Genomic DNA, 24,043 nt, shown 5'->3' on the forward strand with positions numbered 1-24,043 from the left:
TTGTTATATATGTATGTGTATATTTATATGATATTTATTATGTTTATTATAGGCTTTTAATTTATCTTTCCTGTATAGTTACGTCTCTTTATCTTTCTCGAGCCGGGGGACTCTTTTGGCCTCGCTCTACTTTATGGGTATGAGTTGCTGCCGTCCTTCCCTCCCCAGACCTTGTCCATAGTTTTACTATGAGCGGGATACAATGGGTAGGATGATGATGATGATGATATACCTAGTGTTTTATTTATTTACATTTGTATACATTAGTTATATATGTATATAAGTATATATGTATATTATATTTATTTGTCATACATTAGTAATGTATATTATAAGTATATATGTATATAAGTATATATTATATTGATTTGTAATTTTAAACATTAAAAAAAGAAATAAAATAGCTTCAAATATCTTTTTACTGTTACTAACAGCGAACACAGAAGTTTGGTCAAAAAAGGTGTCAAAATCTTTGTTCACTGTTAGTAACAGCGAACAAAGACCTTGACTTTTTTTGACCAAGTTCTTGTGTTCGCTGTTACTAACAGCGAACAAGATGAACCTCTGCTTTTGGAAAAAACTGTTTATCTTGGAAAATAGTTTGAAACTTTGGCTATTATGTAAATTTTTTATATTTTTTTGCTTATTCATTTTTTTGCTTATGTAAATTTATAATGCCCATTTACTGTATTCTTAATGCTTACTTACATTATCCTTAATGCCTACTTACAATATATTTAATGCCCACCGAAAAAGTATTTAAAATACCTATTTACAATGTTCTTAATGCCTGACGAGAAACTTAGCTTACTAGCCTACTTACAATATATTAAATGTCTACTTACAATATTCTTAATGCCTACCAAAAAACTTACTCAATATTTTCCTTTTTGAGTAAGCCCAATTAGAGATGGTCTCTCAAAGAAACCGTCTCCCACAAGAGTATTTCACAATTAGCAGAAGCGGAGCGAAGGAAAGCTAGTGGTGTGGGTATCAACAACATGGAGAAGGATGCATTATGCCTTTACAATTTTATCTGATCTTCTGAAATTTTATGTTATAATTTTATCTTATCTTCTGAAATTTTATCTTACAATCTTATTTTATCTTCTCAAAATTTATCTTAAAACCTTATGTCAAAGCATCTATAATATAAAACTTATTAAGATTACTCAATATCATTCATTTTACATCAATTACCACATCTCTTAAACCTTGCAACATAAAAAAATGAATTTCAATTACACTATTTCAAGTAATAATCAAGTTGTTCAAGTTCTTCTATTTCTTGATATGAATGATAATTACTTTACTAAAGCATTAACAAATAGGCAAAATGTTAAAAAACTACCTAACATAAACCCCATTTTGCAAATAACTACCTTAAATAAAAATTTTTGCAAAAAACTACCTTACATAATCCATTTTTTTGCAAAAGACTACCTTGTAACGGAATTTGGCGTTTGACCGGCAGATTTAACCTTTGACTAGCACGTGCCAGGCACGTGGTCCCTTTATTAACCAAAAATCGTCTTCTTTTCAATTCAGAGCATTCGAAATCGCTTTCATTCCTTCTTCTTTGCAGCGATAAACCCTAAATCTTCTTCATTTCAATTCACAGCTTTCTTTCATTCACCTTGCATTCGAATCTCTAATTCATTCAAAGATCATCGTTTTCTTCCAATTAATCAGTTATGTCTTCTTGTTCTTCAATTGAAAAATGTGGGTGTAGAGTTCCCTTTGCAAGGAGGGTCTCATGGACCAAGGAAAATCCTAGAAGAAGGTTTAATACTTGCGTTTTTTATGATCCTGATACAAAATCGAGGGGTTGCAAAAAGTTTAAATGGGTTGATGAACCTGAAATGGCTGTTTGGCAAAGAAAACTCACTAACAAGCTTGTGGAGGAAAAGCGACAATTGGCAACCGAAATCAAGATTTTGACATCAAGGATATCTTGCTTGGAACATGAAAAGGAACAAGCTTTTTCAGAAATTAAAATGATTAAGAAGAAATGGATGAATGAGAGGGAGCATGGAAATCATATTAAAAGCTTTGTATTAGGGTTTTTGTTTTGTTTTCTGTTGGTGTTTATTGTATTAATCAAGGGTACTAATTGAAGTTTAGGACCTAGTTAAGCATAATTGTAAGATTGATTTGGATATTGTAACATGATGATGCTGAATGAATGAATGAACTTTTTATTTTTTCCATTGCAATTCTTTTAGCCATGTAACACTTAGAATACTTCACTTCACAACCTAACTCTCTATTAACCTGTTTGTTAAATGCCTTTAATTCCCAAGTTGGATTGTCCCTCCAATCATCTATGTATTTCTCAACTAAATACAAAGCAGTGACTTTCTTATTTTGGTGTTGGTGACCACATGTGTGGTTTGGAAAATAACTCCTTATTTGAATTGTCTCCTCATCTTTCAGTTTCACGGCATGAACCTTAAAATAACACTTCTTCTCCTTCCCACAAACACAGTTCACAATTCTAGCTTTCGATTTCATGCAATCGCATCTGTTGTAGCAATACACACTTATCCTATTTGTACCATTATGCAGGTAATAATAATTGTAACCACATTCAATAGCATGGTACCTTAGTGCTTTTCTAAACACATATGTCGAAGGAAACTTAAGGCCTAAAGACAAATTAATCTTACCCTTGAAATCAACCTCAGGGTTGAATGTAGGATAACTGCATATACCTTCCTCATCATCATTCAATGCACTCAAATCATAATCATCAGACTGCGGTTCGTCATCATTAAAGTATATGTCTTTGTTGTTTTGTTCATCAACCTCCTTATCTACTATCAACCTAAGTTCCTCATCATCTATAAACACATCATCAAGACCATAAACTACATTTTCAGCAAACAAATCAGAATCATCCTCATATTCATCTTCATTAACACATGTATAATCATCATCACTACTATCCTCAACCTCATCAGCATTACCATCTACATTTGCTAAAACCAACTTAGAACTATCAATCAACACCTCATCTACCGTTACATTACCCACCTCAGTTGACAACTCAGACTGCTTTTTTTCGAATCACTGGCTTTTTTACGGATTGTCAATTTCTTCATCTTAGCTAATTTTTATATATTGACTTAGCTAATTTTAAGAACCCTAATACAGTATTCAGATACAACAAGAGTCAATTTACAAATTAATAGATATGAAACAACAAATTCAATACAAAAATCGCACAGCACAGGAAGCAAATCTGAAAAACGAAAAAAAATTTAAATTATAGCTAAAATACAACAAAGATGTACAAAACCATAATTAATTAGTAGTACATACCGGATTTGCTTAGAGATTTCAATGAGATGAAGTTACGAGGTGGATGGGAGCGAAATAGGAAGCTACAGCAATGGAAGATTGGCTGGAAGAAGAAGGAATGAAAGCGATTTCGAATGCTCTGAATTGAAAAGAAGACGATTTTAGGTTAATAAAGAGACCACGTGCCTGGCACGTGCTAGTCAAAGGTTAAATCTGCCGGTCAAATGCCAAATTCCGTTACAAGGTAGTCTTTTGCAAAAAAATGGATTATGTAAGGTAGTTTTTTGCAAAAATTTTTATTTTTATTTGAAAAAAATAAGACAATTGAACAGCTTTTTTCCCAAAATAAGCTCCGTGAAACTTAATTCCCAAAATAAGCGTCCGTACATTCAAACCTAGGTTTGGTAAAAGTCGTTGTTACTAACAGCAAAAGACAAAAAAAATAAAATAAAACCCATAAGTTGCTGTTACTAACAGCGACTTAAGGAGTTGACTGGGTTCTCAGTTACTTCTTCATTCCAACCTACGAGATAAAGGGGTTGACCAATTAACCTTAAAGTCGATGTTACTAACAGCGACTTAAGGAGTTGACCAGTCAACTCCTTAAGTTGCTGTTAGTAACATCGACTTTAAGGTTAATTGGTCAACCCCTTTATCTCGTAGGTTGGAATGAAGAAGTAACTGAGAACTGAAAACTTTAAACTTATTAAGTCGTTGTTACTAACAGCGACTTAAAAAAAAAAATTTTTTTTTTTGTTTTAATTCGCTGTTAGTAACAGCGACTTAAGTCTGCTTCGTTATTTCAGTTACTTCCTCATTCCAACCTATGAGATTAAGTCTGCTTCGTTAATTCGCTGGTCAACTCCTTAAGTCGCTGTTAGTAACAACGACTTAGGCTTTTATTTTTTCTTTTTTTTTTTTTGATTTTCGCTGTTGCCTGTTAGTAACAGCGACTTACACCAAGTCTAAGTTTGAATGTACGGACACTTATTTTGAGAATAAAATTTTCACGGAGCTTATTTTTGAAATAAAATTGTTCAATGCTGTTATTTTTTTCAAATTTTAACACTGAGACTCAAAATTAATACTGATGACTTAAATGAAGACCAACATACTATACATCTGTTGCCCCCCGTCTCCTCTCCGGTAGGTAAAAGTAACGCACGAAACTCAAATTTTTTGAATTATTTGACTCAAATCGCTTCATAACTCGTTCAAATTTTGACATTTGATGTTTCCCAATTCCCACCATTGAGTGTAGTTCATTTTGCAATGCTAATTGATTAACCACAAGCATCCATGGAAGGTGAAACTCCCACTAGTTTAATTAGTAGGATTCATACTTCCTTCACTGATGGAATTTATTTTGCGGCATCAATGTCTTCCCTCAAATCCACTGAATTTGAACTGGTATTCTTTTTTACTTGTCCGTTTTTTCGTGAATCTCACCTGGGTTTTTAGTTTTTACCATTTGTTTGATCATTAAATTGTGCCCATTTGAAAACGCTTTGATGTTTGGTTGTTGTTTTCTATTGTTTTTTAGGTTCAAGGTATACTGCATATATTACAGGGTAATTCTAGCCCGTTCTTCACTTGGGATGAAATTGGTTGTCGATTTTATGCCAAAATTGGGATTTATGTGACACATCTTTCTCAAAAGAGCTTACATGATGTACTCAATCACTTTTTATATGCTGCTACTTGTTTAAGGCTAGTTGAGTTTGTTGTTGAAAAAATTGAGAAAGAGGGCAAATGCTTTCCTACGTTAAGAGCATTCGGGAGTTCAGTTTCTGCTTGGCTTAAGGTCTGTTCTTCTTTTTCAAATGCATTGTTTCCCCTAATTCCGTATTGTTGTACAACTTAATTGCTAATAATGTCATTAACAACAACAATGCCAAAACCTCAATACCAAAATCTTGAAGTCGGCTAAAGTGACCAATATATTGGGTCCAATGTCATCAACAAACAATGTGCACCAAGGCATATCTCCTTGTATTGATTGAGTGATCACATCTAGGATCGCTTGCAAAAAAAAAAGGGCTTAGGGTTGAGCCTTGATCAAGGTGAATTGTGATTGAAAAATCTTGTGTCCCCCCCCCCCCCCACACACATGTCCTAATATTTGTTTTGACTTCGTGATACATATCTTGCTCTGTATTAATGTATCTCTCTTGGGAATGCCCTTCTTTGTTATCGTTCACCAAAGTACTTCTTTAGGTGCTTGGTCGTATGCTTTTTCCAAGTCAATAAAAATCATATAAAGTCTGTATTTCTAGTCCTATAGTACTCTATTGTTTCTCTCATAAGATGTATTACTTCCATTGTAGATTTTCTTGGCATGAATCCAAATTGGTTCTTTGATATGCTTGTACATATCCTCATATGTATCTCTCTTTTTCATAACTTCATCGTATGGTTCTTAAGTATTATTTCCCGATAGTTGTAGCAATCTTGGACATATCCCTTGTTCTTGTAAATGGGCACTAGAGTATTTCTTCTCCACTCTTTGGTCATCTTGTTTGTCTTACAAATCTTGTTAAATAGATCAGTTAGACAAGTTACTCCAATCTTCTTAGGCATCTCCATACCTCAATAGGTATACCAACTACCCTAGTCGTTTTCGTTAACTTCATTCTCTTCAAAGTCCTCCTTACCTTCGATTTTTATATTCGCATAAACTCTTCATTTTCATCAAAGGGAGTAATTGTTGGGCCCCTACAACAATTTCTTGATGTCTATTAAATAGCTCATCAAAATACTCCCTCCATCGATTCTTGATGTTCTCGTCCTAAACTAGAATATTTTTATCCTTATCTTTAACTGTTTACTTCACCTATGTCAACAGGTTTCGCTTGTCTTCTCTTTGTCGTCCTATATATTTTCTCCTTTAGAATCTAGTAACACCTCTTCAAAAGTTTTTAATTTTACCTCACGAATTAATTTTTTATATTTGGTTGAGTATTCCTCATTTCTACATTTTCCTAATGCTAGATAAGATTTTTGCTTACCTTGATAGCTACCTTGAAAAGTCCTAATTCCACTACGCTGTATCCTTCTTTCTGATTCTCCTAAAATCTTCTTAGTAATTCGAGTGACGCAAGTTTTCATCTTTGTCTAGGTATCCTTTGCATCTGAATTCATCTCCCAATCAGCTTCTTTAACAACGTTCTTGGCGAAAATTTTAGTATTATGATCTTTTAATTTCCACTATTTATCCTACGTTCTTTGCATTTTTTTTTTCATTTGGGTCTTGCTTGAAGGTGAATTTAGACAAAGAGTTTGTGTTGGGTGGCTACACACTCTCTAGGGATAATCTTATAATTTAGGCAACTACTTCCATCTATTATCCTTATCAAAAAGGAGTCACTTTGGATTGCTTTTGATCTAGTTTTAAAAGTGATCAAGTGGGTATCTTTCTTCTTAAATGATGTGTTAGTAACAACCAAATCATATGAGAGTGCAAAATCCAAAAATGGATTTTCCTTCTGCATTTCCATAGCCAAAGCCTCCATGAACACTTTCGTAGCCATTGTGACATACCCCTACATGCCCATTTAAATCACCTCCGATATAGAGCTTCTCATGTATTGGTATGTTTTACACTATCTCATTTAGATCCGTCTAAAATTTCCTTTTAATTGATTCCTTTATCCCCATTTGTGGTACATAGGCACTTATGAAGTTCAAAATCTTTTTACCATATATAATTTTTGGTTTTATAGTTCTATCATTCTTTCTGCATAATTATACCAGCTATAGCCCATTTTGTCTCTTGTAGATATAAAATGTTATTTTTTTCTCATTTCCATGATATCTACCAGCTATAACAACCAATTAGTCAAGCTATCAATGTTCCCAGATCCCAAGCCTTGTTTTTCCTTAACCTTCTATGCTTAAACCTTATGTAGCACGTTATTTTCGAACGACGTCCTAGTCTAATTTTAGTGTCAAAAAGCGTGAGATACACCGAGGCACAAAAGGTCCTTAGAGCCTAGGTGCTAAATGCAAAGCAAAGGCGTGAGCTTTTTGTAGGTTTGGCACACTTTTTCGCTAAAGCTTAAAAATCAAATTTAAACCATATATAATACTTCAAACAACATGATATTCATATTTTAGTATCAACAAGCTTGAAAACATCATTATCATTGCGGTAGACACCACTTTAGCATAAAACTATTATAATGAGAACATAAATTTCCAAAGTTATTTTATCTTGGCATGCTTTTTGATTTTCTTAAAGAAGCAATTGTTTTTTGAACTTCATATTCAAGAAAATTTGAGTTTCAAGTTTTATTTCTTCTTCGAACAAACAAGCATAAGACAATTACCCAGCCCAACAAGGAGGTGCATCAAGCACACAAGGCGTGAAGTGTATACAAGGCACAAAGTTAGGCATGCTTTTAAAACTAAGAGTATAAGTAACCTTCTCTTGCTTATTTGACGATACACTTAGACAATTGCGTGTTGCTTCTGGACGACAATCTAACAACCTTTTAATAGCTAATAATGTATATGTTATTGCTTATATATATAGATTTGTAAAGTAGTCTTGTGAGATAGTCAGATCTGCAATAGTTTAAAGGATATATTGTTTATCTTTTGATGCTTACTATGTTAACTTGTGTTACATGTAGAGGTCACGAGATATTGCTTTGAAGGAAGAAATAAAGATTAATGACTCTAATCCAAGGGTTGTTCCTACACTATTAGGGATGGCAAACACTTTTTCCAGGTGTGCTTTCATATAACACTTGTAGAAAGAAATTTCCATTATACTTCCAATTTTTTGTTGTGCCTTAGTTCATGTTATTTAACAAGAGAGGTTCATGTTTTTGTTTTATGATTTAGTTGTTCATTTGAGATGGATTGTGAGGACTACGAGAAATGCCATGTGTTTGTTTGAGTGTAGGCGTAATTAGACTTGTGTTTGTTTCTTTTTGGAATCAATACTAAAACAAACAACATTCCATACTAAGTGGCTTGGAGGTAGGGATTGGGGTCAAATGTGCTCAGATTCTGGTTTTAAGAAACAACAATGCATTCAGGACTATAATGCTTAACTATATGTATTGGTGTTGCATGTGACTGGACTGCTTGGTCTCTTTTGGGAAGAAAGATGACTACACAATAGCATTCCAATACCATTAAGTGGTTTTTTCCTACGTAGGTTAGGGGTTGGGGTTAAATACAACTGGAGTTATTAATTCTTGTGATCTGACTAAGTCTTTTTTATACCAACAAGAAAGTGCTAGTTAGAGAGAACGTTTCAGTAACATCTACCCTATTCTCATCATGGAGTTATTTAGCCAGCTTTCAAAAGTGAAACTTCCTTCAAGGAGTCACTATTTTATGAACTTGCCGTTATATTTAACTTCCACTAGTGACATCATACATCTTAATCTTAACATGATGGTTTGCTTTCTTGTGTGGAAGTTAGAAACTTTTGAATTGTAAAAGCTCTTAACTCCTTTTTAATGATATGGTTAAAAATTTGTAGACCTTTAGCGAGAATGACAGATACTTTAACGAATATTAACTTGTATGGAAGTAGTCTTAATATTCGCGGCCTTTAGTGGAATGATTAACTTTGCTTGATTGATTTATGTCTTGAGTAAGTAGGTAAAAGTCTGGCTTTATTAGAGATCTCTAATGATCTGGCTCAATGGAATTTTTCGATAGTGGATTGATTTTGTTGTTAATGTTTAAAATGAAAAATGTTTCACATTGATTTAATTCATTTTTTAAGGTATGTCAAATAAGCAATGGTCAAACCTTAGATGTTGCATTAGTGGCTAGTGATCCGATAAAAAGGCTTTGAAGGAGGGGAGTAACAATGTGTTTAGTTTTATTATGGTACAGGTTGGGAAAGAACTAAAAAGAAAAGAAAATGATGGAAGAGAAAGGAAAAGGGAGAAATTATGCTTTTTAGTAGAGCTGTTCAAATCTAACCCGACCCGAAAATCCGACTCGGAATCGAAAATTATCCGACCTGAAAAAATGTTAATTTTTTAGGTTTACCGAACCGGCATTATCCGAACCGATACTGCAGTAGAACCGTTTGATAACTGAAAAGGGCAAAATCGAACTCGAACTGCAACCGAATTTTATAACCGACATATAAACGTTAACCGATGTTACCCGAACTCAACAGTGATCGACCCGAGTCAAATACGACCTGAATTATGCACGTAGCCGAATGCAACCTGACTAAAACCGATTAAGATCGAACTGTTTTTAACCCGAACTGATACAAACCCGAACCGATTATTAATCGAACTGTTATAAATCCGAATCAACTTTTCATCTAATTTCAGTTTTCGAATTAGGATTTTTTTTGAATATTTGAAAACTAATTTCTAATATTGAAACATTGTAAACAAGATTATCTATAAATAAATAAGATTCCCCATGATATTGATATCAATTATAAACCAATAAGTACATTACAAAAACCTTAGAAACATACTGAAGTGGAACAATACAAAAACTCAGATGTTTCTTCAACACTTCAATCTGGACTTATCTTGCTTTCTATTGCTTTCTATTTACTCTGATGAGAAAAATAATGAAGGGCTAAGATTGAAACCATTTTGAAATTAATGGTTAAAATCCAAAATTCATGTGGCATTCGTAGTTGTATGTAATTGGTTATTGAAAGTTTTTAAGGATTGATGAGGTGGACATTATCTAAACCATTCATTCATCCACATTACACATCATCAATGGCTTAAATTTAATTAATGGTAAATACTATTTTAATGAATATTTTCTTAAAAAAGCTAATTAGCAATAAAATTGAATAAGAATTATTTAGAATTATGAGGTTATTAAATAACTTATATATAAACACGTCGAATCGGATTAAAATCCTCGAATCGAGTCGAATCATGGGCGGATTCGGACTGAATTGCCATCCATATCTCACACCTCTATATACAAAGATCAACGACTTAGAATAAGTGATGTATCAATTGAGTAATATATTCATCAAATTGGACATTTAGTTATCTAAAGTAATTTATTTGAGTAATATAAATATTTTATATCAAATATTAAATATTTTTATTATTGAATTTGGTCAAATTGCATAATTTAGGCTATTTAATTCAAAGTAACAAAAAAGGTGGAGTATTAGTTTTATTTACTATAATAGATCGAATCACGATAAGTGAACTTTGAATTACGATCGATTATTAATAGCCTATAAATTACTTTAGTTTAGAGTATTCAAGATTAGTAATAAGTAATAACGTTAAGTTAATTGTCAATGATAGTCTATAACTATAAGATAGTTTGTATTAGTTTCATTCACTCCAATAGGTCTAGTTCCGAACATTATTAAGCTATAGATTAAATACGATCAATTATTAGTGTAATAGATTTATTAGTAAAGTATTCAAGGTCACTAATAAGTATAAATACATAATATCATATAAAAATACATAATATCATATAAAATGGTTATGATTACTTGATTAATCTAATTCACTTTATTATAATAAGTTTCAATTATCAAACTTAGAAATACGATCGATTATTAGTGTAATAGAGTAATGTATATTCTAATAGCTTATACTCCCTCTAATTAAAAACAAATGTCTCATTTGAAATTTGCATAAATTCTCTCTCTAGTAATATATTCGAAATTTCTAATAAGTTAGTAACAAGCCTAAAAAGAAATCGAGAGAATTACTTTGAATTAGAGGGACTATTAGTTTAGAGTACTCAATAACACTAATACGTCTAAGTATGTAATAGCCAATAAGATAGTTTAGATTATTGTTATTCATTCAAACAAATCGAGTTTTAATATTCAAACAAACTGACCCAATGACCCGAATGAACACCTCTACTTTTTAATGTTTGGTTTAACAGAAGGAAATAATGGTAAAATGTCAAAGAACCCTAATTTCTCTCATCAAACCCACGTTTTTCCCCTTTCTCCTTGATTTTCCAAATTAAATCCTTCAAAGAACCCTAATTTCTCCGACAATCATTCCGCCATTAATTAGTAATGTATTCTCCTTTTTCAAAAACAAATTCGAAGCCTGAAAAATGTGGTTGTTGAGTTCCCTTTGCAAGGAGTGTTTCATGGACCAAGGAAAATCCTGGAAGAAGGTTTAAGACTTGCGTTTTTTATGATCCTGATCAACTCTGATCAACTCTCTCATTCGTAAACATGCAAATCAAATCGACAAATAAGAAACCCTCGATCCTTGATCACATACAATTTTTCATCAATGGCGACCGTCCTTCCATTAGCGATTGAGACAAAAATCCTCCTTCTTCCTGCCAAATCCATTCAACGCTTTTCATCAGTCCGCAAATCATGGTATTCCTTAATCACATCATCTTCTTTCATTTCTTCTTACATTGATCACTCTTTTTCAAACTCTAAATTCTCCTTCTTAAACATTCTCACCGAGTTCCTTTACTCCCTTCTTATGTCACTTCAATCCACTTTTCTCTATTTAATGACTCTTTAACCGAACTTTCAACCACTAAAGTTCCTCAAGAATTATGCACGGACCAAGAATGTGACACTATTCGACCCACAAGAGTTGAACTTGTTACTTCCAACTCCATTAATGCAGTCCTTTGTAATCTTGTGTGTATGGGTTTTTTTAGTGGGATTGATGTCGATTGTGATTTGTTCCTATGGAATCCATCAACAAGTGAGAAAGTGAAAATCCCGAGTTCTGAGTTTACTGGCCTGTTTTGATAACTCACGTGACACTCCACGTGCTGGTCAAAGGGTTAAGGTAACAGTCAACAAACGATAATCGTTAACATGTAGTCATTTGCGAACATTTGTATTATATTAGGTAGTTTTTTGCAAAATAATTTAGATAAGGTAGTTTTTTAAATAAGAGCATTTAGATTAGGTAGTTTCTTATAATTTTGCCTTTAAACTATTAATTTTTATAGACTAGTAAATTTACATTTTTATAATGTCTTACTCTTAACCTTTCATAATTTTTCATTCATCCTTTTTAGTGTGTGTTTATGTTTTTGCTATTTTAATTTTAATAGTGTATTTTTTGGAGCATTGCGAATCAAATATATGGAGTCATAAACACTTATTTTTTTTAAAAGGGATAATTATAAGGAAGCATTGTTACTTGGAACGACATTCGATTAGGAACGGGGTACGGATACTGGAATTTTTTGTATGAGTATATGTTTTTAAGTGGAATTTTTTTGGTTTTCTAGGTTTCATCTTGTTTTTCCTCCTTTCATTATTCTTTAATTTGTAAATAAAGGTTAAAATACCTTTTAAAAAAGTTTTCTACACTGGGACGTCACCTTGAACGATTTGGGTCACGTTTCGTGGTGATTGGGAACTAACGTTCTTGAATCGCAAAACGTGGTTACGTTACATGTTCCATTTAACTATATAGGGAAGCATCAACTCTATTTGTTAAATATAATTTTTGCTATGATTCAAGTTCATTTCAGTTTATATGATTTAAAAATTTGCATAGTTTAACTACTTTTTAATTAGTAAATAATTTGCTAGTATATCGATAATTTGGTTGTCCCTCCTGGCTTTGCCCCTGTATGGGCTTATTATTGCATAATAATAGTAGTTCAACAACAAAAATGCAATTATAAGTTCAAAACACCCTTATGTGATTTTTTATTTTCTTTCAAATTCACACTGCATCGGCCACGATTCACATTATTACTCCGTTATAGCCATTTTCCGCGACACCACGACGATTTCCGCAAACACATCAATGACCACTATTTTTTCTATGGTTGGGCTTGAATAATTGTCAGTTTTTTACTATTTACGTTTGAAATGTCAATTAATTTGGTATATTTGTTTCCCTATCTTTCATAAATTTCAGAAATCTTCAATATGCTTCTGATGCTTTTAATATTGCATGTTAAATGTCTTTTTATTATGTTTGAAATGCCAATATGAAAAATTTATTATTCATGCACAATTGTAAAGTGAAATCCTTAATTGGCAACGAAAAGACATTGTATTGTACTCCTAGACCTTAGAGCTCATTGGCTTTGTTTCTTCTTAGATACATGGAAATTTCTTATCCATTATTGACTTTAGATATCTTGCTTTTCCTTGTATAAGCTCACATGCATAAAAATAGGTTTGAGTTGAGTTCCATTGTCGCTTTGATATTGGATATGTAGCATCTGACTATGCATAGTTTATTAGCCTTTGTTCAGGAGCTGAGTTTTTGTTACAAATAGTCCGTGAAGCAGTCCCAAAGTTCTGGTTTGATTCCCTGAATTCTATCCCTGTGGCTGAAGTGGCTGTTCATATTCTTGATAATCTTTACAAGAAGCTAAATGAAAGTTGTCTTGTGCAGGGTGGTGAGGTTGTTAGAAAGTAACCCAGCCCATTTGTTTTATTTCTTTTATTTCAATAGTTTTGACTATTCTTAGTGACTAATTAAGCTTTTTCAGGAGGAAGCATACCGGATGCTCCTTCATTTATTTGTTGGAAGTCTGGTGCCATATATTGAGATTCTAGATTCCTGGATTTTTGAAGGAATTCTTGATGATCCATATAATGAGGTAATATCCACAGAGAAATACTGCCGATAGTGTTATTTTATTAATGTCATATTCTTGGGAATATTTTCCTCACAAGGCCTAGTATAATTTTCTAGGAAGTTTTGCCACAATGTAGTTTGCGTACCGCGAAAACAAGGCCACATCGCATCGGTTGCATTGCAAAGGTTTAAAACAAGAACTGATATTTTTCGTGTTGTAAAGGTGTGAAAAACCACATTATGGATCGTGTAAAGGGATCTCATTCTTTTGACCGATATTTAAGCGTTACAATAATTGTATCACTTCCATTACCGCAATTGCAACCGTTATCACATTTTTGCACTATGGTAATTTGGGATGTATTGTAGACTGGAATTGCCTGGTAATTACCTGAGGGAGGAACATAGATTTGGATGTCAATCATTTTGACCATGTTTTAGTTTGGTGAAGATTAATGTGGTTTATATATGCCATGGGATAATGAAATAAGCTTTTTTTGGTGCTCTCTTTATAGATTGGTGTTCTTTTTGCCTTCTTAAGGATAAATTTAGCAGCCTTTACATAAGAGATACTTTCTATTCTTTTAACCTTAATTAAACTTTGGTTCATGAATTCCTTAAACAAGGTATTAATCTAGTGATGACTGATGAGTATTCTACTATTTTTATGTCTTCTCTCAATTTTGCTTTTTACCTTTTTTCTTGATATGCATTTCTTTGTTTCTTATAGTTGTTCTTCTATGAAAATAAATCCATGTCAATTAATGACACTGAATTCTGGGAAAAGAGCTATCTATCGAGAACCCTGACGCATCAAAAGGTTGCAACTGAGATCTCTGGCATGGCTGTGAAGCATCCGGCATGCCCATTGTTTATCAAGGACATAGCTAAAGAAATTATTTCAGCTGGAAAGTCTCTGCAGCTAATCAGGCATGTTCCTATGACTTCGAATGTGACATCACCTTCAGGAGGGAGATATGGAAACCTGGATAGTCTTAAAACCTTTAGTGGTTCTACAGAGCTTTCTGAAGTACGTCGAAGGTACAGTGCACCAGGATTGACATTGGTAGAGGTTTTTTTTGTGTCTGTGGCAGGTATTATAGGCCATGGGGATCATGTGTATAATTATTTTTTGCAAGATAAGTTACCCTCTATGATTCCTTGTGTATTGCGATGTGAAGTGGAGAGGCAAAAACTTAGAGCAAGAGATGATACAAGTTCTGCTACGACATGTGCGAGGAAAATTTGGGTGGAGTGTTTGGACAATGCATTACAGGAACGAGAAGCATCTCGTCAAGTGGAAACCTCATTGTCTCATGGTAAAGGAGATGTAAACACCAGTCTTATAAATGAACAGCTACTTGTGAAATCTTTCTGTCCTGAAAATCCTGTTATTACAATTTGTCAAAACTTACTGAACAACAACAAAGATGCACTGAGAATCTTGTCTTTGTCGAGCGGTGCCAACCTTCCCCCACTAAATGATGAGGATTTACGGGAGGCAATTTATAATATTGGGAGTAGAGGAGCTTCGTCAACCACACAAACCAATTTTGCTTTTGGTTTTCAATTTAGTGAATCACAATATCTTCGTTCGATAGAAGAAACAAGACTCATGGAAAGCATGTTCCCCTTTCCAACAGTTCTCCCATCATATCAGGTGAGTTATTCAAATTCTCGTTTTAAAATAAAATTATGCTAATCACCTTTCTATAGTTGATTTCTTTTTTGTTATTAGGACAACATTCAGATGTCAGAACTATTTCCTCTTCAGAAAAATAGTACTTTGTCCTCCAAAATTCTCCACTGGATTCAATATGCTGAGCCAAAGGGCTGTCCACTGCCTTTGGTTATCCTGCAAGAATGTCTCACAGTCTACATTAAGAAGCAGGTTCTTACAGTTATATAAAATTGTATTCATCTGCAGTTAGTGCAGAGTTTTACTCTGTAAATCTTTTTGCATACTTCAGGTGGATATCATTGGAAGTCACATGCTGTCCAAATTACTCCAGGATTGGAGACTGATGGATGAGCTGGAAGTTCTGCGTGCTATCTACTTGCTTGGTTCAGGTAAATTTCTGCTACATAACCCGCCATTTATGTGGAGTATTGTTGCCATAGTATACAGTGATCTTATTTTTCAAATGGCTGTGAATTCTTTTCTCAGGGGATCTACTTCAGCACTTCTTGATAGTAATTTTTAATAAGCTGGATAAAGGAGAGTCGTGGGATGATGAATTTGAGTTGAACATGATACTGCAGGTGAGGGTTCCCAGAATTTTATTAACAAAATAGTTTCTAAGACCATTTTGATTGTGATGTTATACATTAGTTATCCAGCCTTGAGTATGACTCCAAGAGATCAGGAACGAAGTAAAGAGTTGTAAAGAACTCCTACTTTATGTTGACATTTAAAATTCAGTTCACTTTTCAGAAATGGACATTTCTATACATAATTCGGGTTCCTAAATACATGAACAAATTTGTTACAAATAAACTAAGATGTTTAGTGGATGATCATTTGACTTAACATCAACTGTTCTATTTAAGGACATGTAGAATTCTAATAATTGGAGAATCTTGATATGAACCCTCAATGGATTCATTGATGCCTTGGTGGTATGATGAGTGCATAAAATCTGAGCTTGTAATGTTTGTATGTGGATAATAATGAGCCATTTTTTCTCTAAAGACCTGGTTCTAGGGGCCTGCAACGGAAACGCTGAAAAGATAGTTTCTGATAGCCAACCCCTGATTTTTGTTGTGGCTGTAAGATGAAGGATTGTTGAAAGGGTTTTAAGTTTTTTGAATGCTCTGGGCTTGGAATTTGGCAATAAACGAGATTTGGGAGCTTCACAATGAGTTTTACATTGTAGATATCTAATGAAAGAAGTCCCTTTTCTTCCTAATTCATCTGCACTACTCATTCTAATTATTAGGAACTCAGTCAAGTCCTCCCACATTTCCTCTGCATTTGTCCTTTCTATTTTTGTTTGTCTTAAAACAGTTCTCATACTATTTTGTTTGTTGGTAAATGCATATTCAATCCACTCAACTTTTACATTCGTATATTATTAGCTTTACTCATCAGATACACATACACATACACTCCTTGTTGTTTTGGAGAAGTCAATTTGGTTATTCATAATGAGTTTAGGAATCAGTGAAAGATGTTGTACAAGCTTATGTAATTATAACTAAGATAAAATTTGTTGAATTGGATTGTAGAGTCGTGTTTTGATTCATCCTACAACAACAACAACAACAACAACAATGCTAGAGCCTCAATCTTTTTAAGATTGGGGTCGGCTACATGAACCAATATATCAGTTCCAATGGTTGTCACATGGATTCTTCTTCTCCATTCATTTCAATTATCTACCATCTCCATTTTTAATTCTAGTCTTCTAGATCTTTCATGTCTTTTTCTACTCTTGTCCTCCAAGTCATCTTCGGTCTTCCTCGCCCTCTTTTTAAGTCTTTTGCTCTAACTTTTATCTTACACACCAATTTGCTAATACCACGTCTTTGCACATGCCCAAACCGTCTTAAAACATTTTCTTTCATCTTTTCTTCAATATTTTCAACTCCTAAACCCTTTTTTATATCTTCGTTTTGAATTAAATCCCTCAAGGTATGTCCACTCATCCATTGAAGCATTTGCATTTCTGCTACTCCCATCTTTTTACTATGATCCTTTATTTTGATACATATAGTAATGATGGTCTAATGGTCGCATAATAAACCTTGTCTTTTAACTTCATCGACACTCTTGGATCACATAATATTCCAGTAGGCGCATTCTTTTTTGTCCACCCACACTTAATTTAGTGGGTCACATTTTGTTGGATGTCCCATAGAAACGTGAAACGCGGATCATAGCACATACTTCGTCCCAAATCGTTCGTACCAGAACGGTACCAAATCACAACTCAGATCGCCTACGGCAACGATCTGGTTTGCTGTGGTTGAGGCTTTCTCAACCTTTGAAATTTAAACACAAAGAGAATAGAAAAGAGAACAAAAGTGAAGAACTTGGAGAGGATAAGAGAGAGAGAGACAAAAAGAACAAAGAAAAGTGGAGAAGAATACTAAGAGATGAAACGCGAAAAAGAACTAGAAAAATTGGAAAAGTTGAAAACTTACTTGAACTTTTAGGGTTTTGGTTTCCATTGTCTAATTTTTATTGTGGCAACCGATTATTCTATTCCCTTGTCTCATCCTCCTTTCTTTGATAGTTTTTTAGTTCTTTTCCCTTATCTTCTTTCTTGCTTGCTTTTTATTTGACTGTTATGTATATTATTGGGGTTTATACATGGGCTTATTAGTGAGGTAAGTCCATTTTGGTATTGCTTTTCAATATTTGATTTTTTTTCCTTTTCGCTTTTATTTTCATTCATTCATCACTTCTTTTTGTTATTTTCATTTTTTGATTTTTAGTCATCTACCTTCTTTTAACTTATATATACAATTTTTAAATTATATTAGATTGCATTACGTTTCTTACGTTTCCAAAACTTAAAATTATTGTTTCTCGTTTCCGTTTCTTATATCGCATCGAACTTTGTTTCATGCAACATTAGGATGTCCCTACTTCTCTTAAATATAGTCTCATGGTATTTGAAATATCCACTTGAAGCGATTTCTTTTCTTCTATCTTTATAGTGCCTCTCGTTATCGCATTTGTGCTAAAATTATACTCCATATACTCTTTTGCTCCGACTTAATTCGAAACCTCGTGAATCCATTGTTTGAACTTAGCATTTACCCCCTTCCTTGGTCTCATCTACCCAAACATTGTCATCAACAAATAACATGCACAAAGGCACATCTCTTTGTATCGATTGAGTTATCTCATCTAAGCCGATCCTTGATGAAGGCCAATTTGTGATTGGAAAATCCTTTGTTGCCCCTCCACATGTACTAATATTTGTCCTTACTTCTCGATATAACTAAAGATGTTTGTGTATTTTAGTTTCTCTGAGACACTTACCATCTTTTCTGTTGTCTATTTCAGGAGTCAATCAGAAATTCTTCAGATGCCATGCTATTGGCTGCTCCAGATTCGTTGGTTGTCTCCATCACTAAACCCCATGGTCTTGATGGCAGTGATCAGCAGAATACTTCTGTTGCTCCTACTTCTCGTAAAGTACATGAGTATAGCATGGGTGTTAATGGTCTTGATGTACTTAACTTCACCTACAAGGTCTGTTTCATGATTTTTGTATTGCACAATGCATTGATCTTAATTAAGTGTTCCTTTTTAAGTTTGAAAGTCTCCAGTGATGTATTTGGAACTTGGTATATAGTGGACTTAAATCAAATCTGATTACCTTTAGTTTTTATTTTCTGCTAATACCTGAGTCAATTGCCTTCAACTTTGGGGTGATATTGGAAGCAACCCAATCATAATTTAAGAGTAGGCTTGAAGAGCTTCTTATGGTTGCAGGAGGCACTTTAGAGATATTAGGTGACCACAAAGATGTTTCACGTATATTGTATTAAAGGCCCAATTAGTGGCAAAACTAGTAGCATACTTATAAAGCTAAACTTGTTGCGTTGAATGAGGTGTGGAGCAGTTATTCCAATCTTGTGAATTGGAAATCGTAATAGACATTTTTATGGTATTACTAGAAAGGACTATCAAAATTACAGAGAATTGGTTGGTAACAATTGTACCAATGACAGCAATGTACATTTTGATATTCTTTCATTTGAATTTGACAGTTTACGTTTCAGTTCATAAAATGTCAAAAGAAAAAATCAATCTATTCCCTGTCCCTCTCAAAATATTTAGGATTATGTTGAAGATCCTAGTAAAGGCCTTATTGGTTATGTATACTTAATTTCAGTGATTAAAGCTCAAAATCCTGTAAGATGCTTCATTTTCTCCGTGTAAAAGTAGCCACATTGATAATTCATGCTTATTACGTTAGCATGCTTATTGTTAATTATCTTGGAAAACGTTTTTTGTGATTAAGGATTTGACATTATTGTTGCTTGGAAAGCATTATCAACTTGTGCACATGGTACATTGGCTTTTATTGTCTTCCGCTTATATTATTTTTCAAGTTGGCTGGGATATGATCTACTCTTAAGGTTCAAACTCAGTGCACTTTCCTCATACTTCATCCTCTTCCTCATTGCACGCCAATTAACTATAGGTTTGAAGAGACTAGTGTGATAATAGGAGAGATAAGCAGTAGTACTCAAGTGATTAAAGTTAATAATCATGAGTTCTTAGATTGGGCAATCTTGTTTCATCCTGGAAAATATGGGATAATTGTGTCGAAGCATCTGGTGTTTATGTTTGAAAGATTTGTACTCTGGGATTGGGTAATAACCATCCAACTATCAGTCTTATAAGTTGTTTGATGAATACAAGTCACATTCCATTATAATAAGAATTACATGAATGACTGTCCACTTCTTTTATGGCCAGGGTATGGTGTACTGTACATATGCAGCCCTACACCTGTCTTTGCTAAGTGGGTTTTGTTAACAATTACCTCATTAAATCTAAAGTTCATAACTTAGCAGGATCTTCTATCCTTTTTTCCTACACATTGATGAATTGTGTTTGTATCAATCTCGTAGGTTTCTTGGCCGCTTGAACTTATTGCCAACACAGAGGCAATTAGAAAATATAACCAGGTAAAATTTGTAAATGCGCCATACATTTTTTTTTTTATCTAAATAGGCATCAGTTTTTGCTAATTCAGAAACATATGATGTAGGTTATGCATTTTTTGTTGAAAGTCAAGCGTGCAAAGTTTGTACTGGACAAAGTTCGCAGATGGATCTGGAAGGTACTCTTTTTTCTTTCATCTTTTATTACCTGTGTTGTGATCTGACTTTTGGATTCTGTGCAAATGTAAAGTATCACTATAACTTTGGATTAAACTGATACGATCCCCACCATTTTACTTTGACACTGCTTTCTTGATGCTGGCATTTTACAGAAAAAGGGGGTGGTAACAGTCAACTGCAAGCGCCATTGGTTAGTAGAGCAGAAGCTTTTACATTTTGTAGATGCTTTTCACCAATATGTGATGGATAGAGTAAGATTTCTTGTTAAAACTTGCATTGACTAAACTTGTTAAGCTTCCTGTACTTGGTTTGATGTCTGTCACTATTTTTTTGTCCTCCTTTAGGGGAGTTATTGCATGTACAAATTTATATTGTGCCTTGAACTTCTTGACCAAAGAATTCGAAGTTAGTTTAATATGACAGATGATATTTGATTTCTGTTGAAGAACGCGAGTCTCTAAAAGCAAGTAAGCTCCTGACATTGCTAAAAAATTATATCCTAATAAAAAGGGGAAGGCAAAGAGAAAAGTGCAAAAAATTATATTCAAACAATAACCATGAATATTTGACCTTAAAGTTCCAGATCTTTAACATTAGTGAGAAAATTTAATATTTATTATAGTTAAATAATAGGGAAACCTTAATTCTAATTTCTCTCCTTTCTTTCTCTTTCATCAACAGCCACCATGTTGTATAGAACTTCTTAAAGATGATCTCCGGTGATAATTATAGTGGTCCATCGGGGCCTTGGTGTTGGTTGTAGTGGCTGGTGACTAGCAGGTCATGTGGGTGTGGCCGCATGTTATGACGTAGGTCAATGAAAGTCAATGGTATGGCATAGAGAAAAATGGGGCTTTCACATAGAGGGGGCCCTGGGTGTATTATGTAATAATGCAGTAACGGTCGCGGTCGCTGTAGCAATAATGCGACGGTGATGCATTAATGGGAGTTATGCGGTTATCTTAACACGTAAATATCGGTCAAAACCATAAGACATTCCTTGATACAGCCCAAACGCGTTAATATTGGTTCGTTTTTTTTATAACCTTAACAATGCAGCTAATGTGATACAATGCGGCTATGGTTTTACACTATGTTTGGGACTTAATGTAGAGGTAATTGGGGTAAACTTAAACAGCAAGTAGGGGGATGGGAAACGACAGAATATTTAACAAGCAGCACGGGAAATACAAATTTTGATTACTTTTCCCTTTTTGTTTCCCCCATGTCAAAAAGCCCCGTATTCATGAGTTTGATCAACAATGTGTCTGGTGATAAACTCGTGGTTATTAGTGAGAACTATGGATGGGCTTAGTTACCTAGGTCTGTATTCTTGTCTTCTTGCTTGGATGGGGTAGTATACTTGTATGATGTTATTTCTAGACTAAGCTAGCAAAATTTCACTTATACTAATTGTGCTAACTGCTGATTGCATGCTTAATCCTTGATCTAATTTGTCATAAAAGACTGGACGTTGACGTCTAGTAGTAGCAAAATGAGACTGTTTCTATAAGTTTTAAGAACTTCTTTTATGCATTTGGTTATGCAGGTCTATCATAGTGCATGGCGTGAGATGTGCCAAGGTATTGCTGCAGCACGTTCTTTAGATGAAGTAATTGAAGTCCATGAGGCCTACTTGCTATCAATTCAAAGGCAATGCTTTGTTGTTCCTGATAAGCTGGTTGGTATCTTCTCTATTGTTTGCTTGTATAGCTAGATTCAGAACCCACATGTTGCCTCTTCTTGGTTCGATTTATGGTGCTTTTGTATATACTTCAGGGGGCGCTGATAGCCAGCAGGATAAACACTATCCTTGGATTGGCTTTGGACTTCTACTCAATACAGCAGATGCTTAATAGTGGTGGGGCAGTTTCTGCCATTAAGGCTAAATATCAGATGGAAGTTGATCGTGTTGAGAAGCAGTTCGATGATTGCATTGCGTTTCTCCTGAGAGTATTTTTTCTCTTGATATCTTTCTGTTTTTGTGACGTTTATTCAAATTACCCTTTCTTTAGACAATTGCAGCCTGTTCGTGAAAAAACCAAATCTTTCCATTAACAAAGTGTTCGTGTGTGGGACTTTGTGAAACTTAGAAATTAGGGTTAGTTTTTCACAAACTGTCATAGACAAGTGTTTGTTTTAGGCAACTTTCCCTACTTTGCTATAATCAACTATGACAACGTGTTCATTGGGAATAGACCTATCAAATTTTGACCAGACTTTAAAACTCGACCAAACCCGAATCAACTGACCAACCTGGCCGGTTTTTCTAAATTTTTGTAAATTTTTGAGTTCTACATTGATATTGTCGAGTTGTAACCAGCTATTATTTCGCCATTTTTTTATTTGAATCAAATTCTACAACTATGGCTTAAAAGTTGTTTTGGCCCAATTTATTTTATTTTATTTATTTTTATGTTTTTGACTACATTCATCAGTGGATCTTTCTCGAGCAGAAGGATTCTTTGGCCGTACTCTTCTTTATGGGTATGAGTTGTCGCCTTCCTTTCCTCTCCAGACCCTGATCATAGTTTCCTATGAGCGGGATACATTAGATAAGATGATGATGAGTAAAATCTTAACATTTAGCTATTTACTAATAATAAATCTATGACTTGTTGGGTAAATCCCGAACGAACGACCGACTTATTTGACAAGTCTATTTGGGAGTGAATAATGATTTTTGCTGGTTTTGTGTTTGCAGGTACTATCCTTTAAGCTGAATGTGGGACACTTTCCTCATTTGGCAAATTTAGTGACAAGAATCAATTATAACTACTACTACATGTCTGATAATGGTAACATGATGACAGCTCCTGGATCTGAATCAGTTAAATCTGGAAAAACCATTCCTGGCAGACCTGGATAATTCGATAGCTTCATTTTCTATGTATCAGAAAAACAGATATATTCCGTAGTATTATCGCATTTAAAGGATCTTCTGCAAGTCAAAGAGATCGACGCTGTGCAATGTCCCTACCTTAGGTCACACGATTGCCATAAATTCTTTTCCTGATGCTGAATTCTTTTTATGAGCTCGTTAAATGAAGCAGACAGCCTTCGGCGCTTGAAAGTTTTGTACTGTTGCAGGTTGTTTTTTTTAACCTATATTGGTGTAACTTTATGTAATCTTTTCATTGTCTTAGTGAACTGAAGTGGTTGTGTAATTTTATTAAGCAGACAGATTTCACAGAAAGGTTTTGGCTAGTTTTTGCTTGTATATATGATGCCTGTGTTCTATACTTCTATCTCATCGAGCAGATTTCAGATATCGTAAGTGGCCAAACTTAACAATTACAGCTGAGCTTGAATGCCTCGGAAGAGGCGGTTCAACGGAATTTTTTCTCCGTATTCAACTAGTTCTAAACAATATGATCCCAAAGGGCAAGCTCACAAAGTTAACC

At 34.0% G+C, this 24,043-nt stretch overlaps 1 protein-coding gene across 2 annotated transcripts; it reads left to right on the forward strand.

Moving 5' to 3' along the window:
* The first annotated feature begins 4,416 nt into the window (after positions 1–4,416).
* On the forward strand, positions 4,417–23,885 carry LOC130803322 (uncharacterized). 2 transcript variants are annotated; one of them, XM_057667523.1, is made up of 16 exons: positions 4,417–4,713; positions 4,847–5,107; positions 7,938–8,035; positions 13,490–13,652; positions 13,741–13,851; positions 14,560–15,489; positions 15,568–15,720; positions 15,800–15,899; positions 15,997–16,091; positions 18,847–19,035; positions 20,427–20,483; positions 20,567–20,638; positions 20,792–20,890; positions 22,189–22,320; positions 22,419–22,592; positions 23,344–23,885. In XM_057667523.1, the coding sequence occupies exons 1-16, from the start codon at positions 4,603–4,605 to the stop codon at positions 23,506–23,508; spliced, it is 2,910 nt and encodes a 969-aa protein (XP_057523506.1). In that variant the 5' UTR covers positions 4,417–4,602; the 3' UTR covers positions 23,509–23,885. The 2 variants fall into 2 exon arrangements, 1 of the variants encoding a protein (XP_057523506.1); XR_009039865.1 differs by lacking the exon at positions 23,344–23,885 and having other exon boundaries at positions 20,792–20,829; positions 22,419–22,558.
* The last annotated feature ends 158 nt before the right edge of the window (positions 23,886–24,043 follow it).

Source organism: Amaranthus tricolor, chromosome 16 (genome assembly GCF_026212465.1).
Source record: "Amaranthus tricolor cultivar Red isolate AtriRed21 chromosome 16, ASM2621246v1, whole genome shotgun sequence".
In the NCBI taxonomy this organism is placed as follows: Eukaryota; Viridiplantae; Streptophyta; class Magnoliopsida; order Caryophyllales; family Amaranthaceae; genus Amaranthus; species Amaranthus tricolor.